Source organism: Fistularia commersonii, chromosome 22, assembly GCF_037954325.1.
Source record: "Fistularia commersonii isolate RoL2024-O1a breed Wild chromosome 22, RoL_Fcom_v1.0, whole genome shotgun sequence".
Lineage (NCBI taxonomy): Eukaryota > Metazoa > Chordata > Actinopteri > Syngnathiformes > Fistulariidae > Fistularia > Fistularia commersonii.
The window spans coordinates 11259421-11268726 of NC_141305.1; the positions used below are offsets into that span (position 1 = coordinate 11259421).

At 43.2% G+C, this 9306-nt stretch overlaps 1 protein-coding gene across 1 annotated transcript; it reads right to left on the bottom strand.

The window, feature by feature from the left end:
- Window positions 1-1204: 1204 nt before the first annotated feature.
- ch25hl3 (cholesterol 25-hydroxylase like 3) lies at window positions 1205-5741 on the bottom strand. Its single transcript, XM_086169111.1, has 2 exons — window positions 5171-5741; window positions 1205-3411 (listed from the first exon to the last, which is right to left on the bottom strand). The coding sequence occupies exons 1-2, from the start codon at window positions 5608-5610 to the stop codon at window positions 3054-3056; spliced, it is 798 nt and encodes a 265-aa protein (XP_086025237.1). The 5' UTR covers window positions 5611-5741; the 3' UTR covers window positions 1205-3053.
- Between the last annotated feature and the right edge of the window lie 3565 nt (window positions 5742-9306).

Below are 9306 nucleotides of genomic sequence, written 5' to 3' on the forward strand. Positions count from 1 at the left end.
ATGTTGTACTCACATGCTGATTTATCATTATTAGGTTGTGCCCTAACGCCACTTGTGTTTTAAACCCTCTAAAATGATGCCAGTTGGCCAAAATAGTTTGAAAAGTGACTTATGCATTTCTTTGTCCAGAGAGCTGGGGTACTTCAGAAAACAAATATCTTTCGCTTCCATAGCCCTCTGTTGTGAGATGCACATATTTTCTAAAAATGGTAACAGAACAGAGGCCAAGAACCTCTGTAGGCTATAAAAAGCTCACTAATTGAATATTTACAGACTTTGGAGGAAAAGTAGAATCTGGCCTTTATCACTGACGGAGTTTTAGGGAAAATGATGAAGTGGCAGGTCTTTTCTGTGACGCTAGGAAATCCTGCTGTGTACCTTTTCTTCTCTGGGTTTTCCAGCGCCCTCAGTTTTCTGAAGATCGAGGCTACGTGATTAATGTTTGTGCACATCCCTGGACATGTAAACAAACTGCACAGCTCCCGATGTGCAGGCGAGGTTCATAACACAGTAATAGTCCGAGTGACATCATGATGTCGGCTGCTGGACCTTGACATGAATCTCAGTGTAAACGTGTATTTTGGTGTGTGTCTTGGGAAGCTTCACGTCTCGCCCTGGCTCTGACGTTGGGTCTGTAATGACTGTTTCCGGTGTGGATCCCATTTATCATTCCATCTCTTGGTAAGGCAACCACCCAGTAGTCTTTGTTCACTTTTTGTTTCATCAAAACAACGTAATCATCTGCAGAAAGTAGGCACCTATAAACAACTTTGAAAAATTTTGTGTTAGACTGCCGTGTTGCGAAATACCAAAATGTCCAGTCTTTGATGAAGAACAGATGTTCAGTGTCACTCACTTGGTTATGCAAGGAGTGTGTCAGTGCGCTACTCTCAGAATGATGTCTCAGCAGAACTTAACATGGGCAAGTAAAAACATATTGAGGCCTAATTATTATTGCATGGTTTTTCACATAAAACCCTCCATGTAAACTGTGCTGGATTATTTCTTGCGCCTTTCTGAGGAAAAAATGGTCATGTTTATTGCAATCTTCCAGTAAAATATCCGTAACTTAACAAATCATGTCACAGGACATTTAACTCTGAAATGTCATGCAGATTTCACTTTGAAAAAAGTGCCTCTCGCTGCACATTGAGCTCTTAGTGAGAGGCTACTATAGATCTCTTGCAGCCAACCAAATCACAAGGGTAGCTGTTATTTATGACTTTATTGGGATATCATGACACGGTGCCTCTACTTGAAGAAGACAAACAGCACAAAAGCGGGGATGGAGAAGTTTCCCATCAAGACACATGTGGTTTTGATTTCCCAGCGTTGTCCTGCAGCAACGTTTTGCAGCGAGCAGAAATCAGGAGGGGCTTGCCGAACCCTGTGTAAATATTCACCTTTTTACCCGCGTTCACCACACACGAATTATCTTAACCATGTGTCGACTTGCTGTTTTCACATTCAGTGTTAGAATTGGGAGCGTCGCCAGATGAGAGCTTTGGAGGAGGCAGTTTTCACTAGACAGTCCCAGTAATGTGTTACATTTTACAAGACATTTCCTTGCCGACGGGAATCAGTTTGTTTTCGCCTGGATACACTTCCTGCTACTTTGATCAGCTTTTTAGTCTAAGAAGGCTTATAAAAACATAATTATTGATGATAAAAAGCCAGGCGCTCACAGCCAGAGGATCCCTGGTTCTAATAGGAGACATTTCTGTGGGGAGTCTGCTTGTGCGGGTTTCCTTCCAAAGTCCAAAAACATGCAGGAGGTTCATTGGAACCGTAAATTGCCCAGATGTGTGAATGAGAGAGTGAATGGTTGCTTGTCTCTATATTTGGCCCTGTGATTGAATGGCAAGCGGTCCGGTGTGAACGCTGCCTCTCGCCCAGACTGCCTGGATAGGCTCCAGTGCGCCTGCGGTAAATGGTATAAATAATAGTGAATGAGTGATTAAAAGCCAAGCGGAAAACTGAATAAATTTTATATTACAATCATGAAAGTATAATACACAATCTTATGAAGGAATGTACACTTTAAATATCAATCTATCTTCTTTCGCTTACCCTGCACCCCGGGTAGCGGGAACCTATCGCAGAGCCACATAGACAGACAAACAACCATTCACTCACTCACTCATTCAATTTTTCCCAATTTACCTGCATGTTTTTGGACTGTGGGAAGAAGCCCACGCAGACACAGGGAGAACATGCAAACTCCACACAGAAAGGTCCCCTTTGTCAGAATTGTCCTTCATGCTGTGAGGCTGAAGTGCTATCCACTGCGCCACCGTGCCGCCCACTCTTAATATATGATTTTCTTATTTTCAGTAGATATACTCACAGGCTGTACATCAATCACAATCACACCATGAACTCATGTTTCATATTTACCACTTATTAAAACCCCAGCATCTGATTCAGAGCTGTACAAAAGCAATACACATAATACAGTTTAGCTTTACAGTTAGGCACATAGCAACAGTTATTTGCATTTCTAACTATACTTAGTAATCTTTTTCGGTAAACTCATCCTCTGCATTTAACCCATCATGGATGAACCATGAGCAGCTGGCATGCCGTCTAGCAGCGGCAAGGGAGCTGTAACGTTCAGCGTCTTGCTCAACAACACTTCGACACACTCTGAGGCAAAAATTGAACCAGGACTATTTGGCTCAAGAGGACGAGCGCTCCGCCTCCCTGCACCGCACCGGCTCATTATTTATGTTTGCAGAAGACATTTATCTAAACACCGACATCCTCTAGCTGTCATCTGCACGATCATAAAACACTGAAAGAACAAACCTTCTAAAAAAATATAAGCTGCACATCCTGAGGTTTCACATTATCCATTTTCGAGTGGGGACCTTAGTAACAACATGTAGTCAAGCTCATGGAAATTGTGCTAACATTGCTGCTTTAAGATTCAAAGTGACATATTGCTGTGAGAAATTGTAGTCCGGTCTGCTGACCAAAATTTTCACGCGCACGTGCCTCTGACATTCATCTTCAATGGGCCCTGATTGCAAACAAAATGCAGCACATAGCAGTCACTCTTGGAAAAAGTATGTACCAAAGAGGAGGTCCCAGTGGATGAAATAAGGGGCATAATTGCGAGTGTGGAGCGCATGGTGGGCTTGGTGGTAGGGGGCTCCCCCGAAGAAGGGTAACAGCCTGTTCAGGGCCAGGGGCAGGTCATAGCCGCAGTGATCTTCCACCGCCAGCCAGGAGTTGAGGAGATGGAAGACGATTTCACTCATCGGGTGACATCCCACCACCAAGGCGCTGACCTGAGCGAGGAGCAACAGGGAGAGCAGCTCCAAGGCGCTGGCGTCCTGCGCCGCTAAGGCGATTGGAACTTTGTGTTTATGATGCATGCTGTGGATGTTGCGGTAAAGCCATGGAAACCTGAGGAGAAAAAGAAATTCCGACTGAGGAAAAGCTATAACGCATCTAAAGTATAACAATTATGCAATTGGCTCTCCCAGTGTGACCCAAGGGCATTCAGGATGATTCATCAAAAATATTTGCAGGCTTTCCATTTGTGACTCAACATATGAATCGCAGCGCACTATGAACAGAGCGGGGACTGTACATGCATTCATCTGTTTGGAAGGGAAATTAATGATAAAATGAATGATAGCTCATGGCACCACGCAAATGCCCGTGCTAAAGTCCCTATTATCTCCACGCCCCTTTTTTTGGTTTCGTTTACCTTCTATGAAATCATCCGAGCAAGTGATACCGCAGGGGATTTTGAAAGTGACACAGGTGGGAAAACCCATTAAGCTTTACAAGGTGACAATGGAAACAGTCCGCTTACCAGTCATTACACTTGTGGATCACTTAAAAAAAATATTTTGTGACATTCATGTTTTATATGAGTAAAAAAGCTGCCATTTACAATTCAGATATATTCTATGTGGCGGGAAACCACATAAAAGCTTCTTTGATTTGAGTGACTCAACTTCAGTTAAACATGATGCAGAGGGAAAACAGCACTTTATAACACATTTCCTGAACTTTAGAGGTTACTAACCATTTCCTTGCGCCGAACGACAAAGTCAAGACACAAAGTCAAGGACCACTGTGTTTTTCCCACCATTATTTTGAGGTTATAACATTTAAAACCCTAAACTTAGAGATGTTAATATGTATTTATCTGTGGGCCATCAGGTGCTAACAATATTGTGAAACTACCTCCACTTCATTATTGGGTTAATTTCTCTGTATTCTTATTTCTGCATTTAGTTTTGTTTATACTGTGACTCCTGCTTGCTGTGTAATGAATAATAGTAACAATAATGATGAAATCTGACTACATTTTGTGTGGAGTAAATGCCCACAAAGGTTGCTTGCTTATGTTTGGGGTGTAGATTCCTTGCAGGGGTGTCGCAGCCGCAGCTGACCGGTTACTTATTTTGTTCTTGTTAGGTTCTCCATCCTTGTTATCTCCATTGTTTTTTTTTAATTGGAAACCAACATATGAGTGCACAATTTTACCTGAATTATAACTGATTACACTAACACTGATTTATTTCTGCACATAAGCTTACTTTCTTCTTTCATTATATTGGATAACTCAACCAGTGTAGTGCTCCTAGTGGTCTTTAGTCGGGTTACATTGATATACATATACATTTAATATATACTGCTCAAAAAAATAAAGGGAACACTTGAACAACACAATGTAACTCCAAGTCAATCACACTTCTGTGAAATCATAGTGTCCACTCAGGAAGCAACAGATTCATTTTGACTTGTTTTAAGGACATTACATCAAAGTTGGATCAGCCTGGAGTTTGTTTTTACACTTTAACTTTGAGTGTGATTCCTAATCAGACCTCCATGGGTTGATACAATTGATTTCCATTGATCATTTTTGTGTGATTTTGTTGTCAGCACATTCAACTGTGTAAAGAGCAAAGTATTTCATAAGAATATTTCATTCATTTAGATCTAGGATGTGTTTTTTAAGTGTTCCCTTTATTTTTTTGAGCAGTGTATATTATATATATACACATTTTTTGATTTTTTTTATATTATTTTTTGCATGAAGTAGTAAATCACTTGCAGATTTAGAATTCTTATGAAAAACTCAGAAGTCCTGAGTTGAAAAATAAAGTCCCCCTCTTCAGAACACACACACAAAACAAAAAAAACTTACCTGTGCATGAAGAAGTGCCAGACGAAAAACAGTGCGTCAAATACAAGAAAACAGGCGAAGACTTCCACGAAGAGCTGCCACACGCCGGGGGCCAGCCGCGGCGGCGGCGACGACGGCCCCCGCAGGCCCTGCAGCAGCGTGGAAGCGGGCAGCACGGCGGTCAAGTATCTGAGGAGGATCCTCCAAAAACAGTCCCCCCAGCGGCGGAGCGACGGCGGAGGCCCCGAGCCGGCGCTCATCCTCCAGGAGCGGATACGCGGGGAGACGCGGGCCAGCGAGTCCAGCGCCAGGAACGGCGCGCTGAACAGGACGTGCGCCAGGAAAGCCAAGGACGCCGGGAGGTAAGGGAAGAGCAGAGCCTCCTGTAGCACATCCCGGCTCGGTTCCCACAGGCTCTGCAGGAGCGGCGGAGGATCTTCACGCAAGAAGGAGACGTTCATCACTTTCTGTCCGCTTCCTCAGATTTAAACGCATCATCCGAGCGACAACTTTGGCACCGGCTGCTCTGGGATGGCATTTAGAAGTGCGACACTCTTTCGGGGCGCTTCCAGAACTGGGTTCTTACGATGAGTTATTTCACTATTAACCGAGACGGAGGAGGAGCATGACTTCTTTATGTTATATTAAAAAATACGGACGCTGAGCTCCGCCCCCGAAAAAGTCAGCATCCAGTTATCTGACAGCCTCCTCCGACAAAAGGGGATTTCTCAGATGATGGAGAGGATTAGGACGGTATGGCAATTCAAGTGAAAGGAAAACGTTTCCTCACAGGGTTTAAAGGCAAACTAAACTAAACAAACAAAAAAAAGTTCGGCTAAGCAGGGGGTTAGTGTACCCGAGAATCCTAAGAAAATGCTGGATTTAATTACGTAACTGTTTTCCTTCTTTAAAATGACTTGTCAGATCCTGATCCCACGACTTGCCCAGCATGCCAATTCACCCTGGTGCACCAAAACTTTTGAGCCCCCCTTCCCCCCCGCTTGTTTATTTATTTCAAATACAGAAAATAATCCTTGCCTTTGAGTAGGATAATAAACGGTTTATTTCACTGTATAATACGCTCACTAAATTATTAAATTGTTTGTTTTGGCCCCGACTATCCCTACCAGAGGCTCTTTGTCACGAAGTGCTGGGGCGGACTGGGGCTGGGTAGCAGACTGGGGCTGGGTTGCAGACTGGGGCTGGGTTGCAGACTGGGGCTGGGTTGCAGACTGGGGCTGGGTTGCAGACTGGGGCTGGGTTGCAGACTGGGGCTGGGTTGCAGACTGAACGGGACGAGTTGCAGACTGAACGGGACGAGTTGCAGACTGAACGGGACGAGTTGCAGACTGAACGGGACGAGTTGCAGACTGGACGGGATGCAGAGGCTCACCAAGACGGTTGCAGACGGGACAGTGCGGGTTGCAGACTGGACAGTACGGGATGCAGACGAGACGGGCTGCAGACAGAACTGCAGAGGCTGGGCCTCACCAGTACGGGTTACAGACGGGACGAGTTGCGGACTGGACTGGTTGCGGGAGGGGACAGAGGTCACCGGCCGACTGGGCCCGGCCGTGACAAGGGAAGGGAACAGAGGTCACACCTGGGGTCCGGTGCTGGCAAGGAATGGGGGTCCGGGTCATGGCAGGGCTTCACAGTCGTCTGTGAGGACCACAATCCCCTGCCGCCAGGCAGGGCGTGCCGCTGCCCTTTATAGGGATCTTATTAGCGGCATCTGCTGCAGCTGGTGCCAATTACAATGGGGATCAGGTGTAAACCCTGACACTCTGTAAGTTCATGATGAGTTTGCTAAGCAGAAACAGTTATCCAGTCCCAATGTCCTCAAAAATGTACATTTTATCCATTCTTTCTCAAATTCAAATTCAAACATCGATTCACAAAGAAAATCACCTTTAAGAAAGCTGATTTGTTTTTAAATCGGGGTCATGGAAAGTCTCGTCTAATACAACAACAATATGTCAAAGCTGAGGAAAATGAGGTAAACATGAAACATTGCAAAAGAAATGCAGTTAAATCAGGATCTGGGATTTAACAGCTCTTACTGTTGTTGGAACACTTTTAAAGTTTACTAATGGATCATTTCAAAGAAAGAATGATGAAGCGAGTCTTAATGAATGAAAACTGGAAAGAGTCGTCTTTGCGTTTTTCCTTCCAAAAACGTAAACGTTTCTCACTTCTATGACTCAAATTCCAAAACATTTACGAAAAGCACTGCAGAAAAAAAAAAAAAACGACAATTACAGTAACACATTTACTTTTGTATTTATTTTGTTTCGGTCTGGGTTCTCAGAATTTTGAAGGTCAGCTTGAGAACAACTGACATTTTCAGACGTAACAGGTAAAACAGCCTCCTGACCGTTCTCCCTGATCTTGCAGTTCCTGATCCCTTCCGGGGAGACCGGACGTTATTGACGCATGAGATTATCCGCTGATTCCAGGAACCCAGAGAATGAAATGACTTGACACAATGTGACCTGTTTAATGATGTTTTAATTACCCCTTTGCCTTCATATCAATCCTGAAACCTTCGATATGTGAACTCCACTCAGAAGGAACCCAGAGGTATCAGGCACCAAGACATGGGTCTCATTTCTCTTAGTTTAGGTTTTATTTCAGGGATTTCCCTGCTATTTACCAGTACTTGCAGGGGTAAAATGCAGAACTTCAAAAATGATTCTTTTTGACTCAAAAAGGGAACTGTCCTCTTTTCGTTACCACCATAGGCACATCTTTCCACCGAGGAGAGGGCATTCAGGAACTACATGCATCTCAGCGCCTGCCCTACACCGGCTCTTTTGGGACTTCACGCCAAATACTCGTTGAGCTGGAGAAACAGGTTTTCACTTGCAAGTCGGGGTTCTGTTTCGGGAAAAATTCCCAAAGCTAAGTTTTGCGTTTTATAACATGATGCGTATCCCACGATCAAACTCGACATTAGCTTACTTGTTCTCCACATGTACCAGGCATGCAGAGGGATCCAGAAGATAAGAATAAGAACAACTTTATTTATCCCAAGGTAAATTGTTGTGCCAGAGTTACAAGAAAAACACAACAATAATAAATGATAGAAGAAAATTGTATAAACAGTAAGAAAAAAAAAGGGAGAATAAAAAATACAAATAAACTGTTAAGTGTCTTAAGTAACAAGTGAAGACTATAAAGTGTCTTAAGGCCTTAAGTACCAAGTGAAAGATAAGGAGTGCACAAAGAGTATGAAAAAATATTGTACATGTAGCTGTTATGAAATGAAATATTGCACAGTTATGAACATATATACAGATAAATTATTACAATTATTAAGACATTTCTCACTTTCCCAGGGTGACATGAAATAAACAAAATAATAATGATAAAGTGTACAGTAAATGTAAAGTGCACAATAAACATAAACTGTGAAGTATAATGTGCACACAGATACAGTCTACCCGTACTGAGGGGAAAGAATGACAGATTTAACAGCATAAAACCTGAAGCGTGTAAATCAGGGGTGGGCAAACTACGGCCTGCGGGCCACATCCGGCCCGTTGGTCTTTTTAATCTGGCCCGCCAAAGATTGATACAGAAGTCATACTTGATGTGAATGATTGAATGATTGGATCAATGAATGTGGGAGCTCAAACTAGAGATTATTTCATTTTTAGAGCTACTTGAGAAATTTTTCAGAGCTGAATGACACAGATTGGCTTTGTGATTTAGCCTTTACTGCGGACATACTGACACACATGAATGAGATACATGTGAAGCTTCAAGGGAAAAAACAGTTTGTGAATGAAATGTAAGCTAACGTCAGAGCCTTCAAAACCAAACTGGTTTTATTTTCAAAGCAAATGTCAGTGTCTGATATGTACTGTTAACAAATGTGTGTTGTTTTTTTTAAAATGTAAAATCTTTTAAAAATCTTTTAAATCTTGTGCTGACCCGGCCCGTCTATCAAATTTTAAGTCAATGCGGCAGTCAGTTTGCCCACCCCTGGTGTAAATATGTATTAATGTAGACAGTAGAATGTACCATCTGACGTTCATCCCCTCATTCATCGTTGTCGGACTGCTGGAGCCGATCCCAGCCATCATTGGGCGACAGGCGGGGTTCACCCTGGACTGGTCATCAGCCAATGTCGGGGTCACATATACAGACGT

Bases quoted from the DNA above. Each gene is read 5' to 3' on its own strand.
- ch25hl3 (XM_086169111.1), bottom strand. From the start codon at position 5,610: ATGAACGTCTCCTTCTTGCGTGAAGATCCTCCGCCGCTCCTGCAGAGC. The intron at 3,412-5,170 runs GTAAGTTTTTTT...TTTTCTCCTCAG, and splicing joins TGGCACTTCTTCATGCACAG to GTTTCCATGGCTTTACCGCA.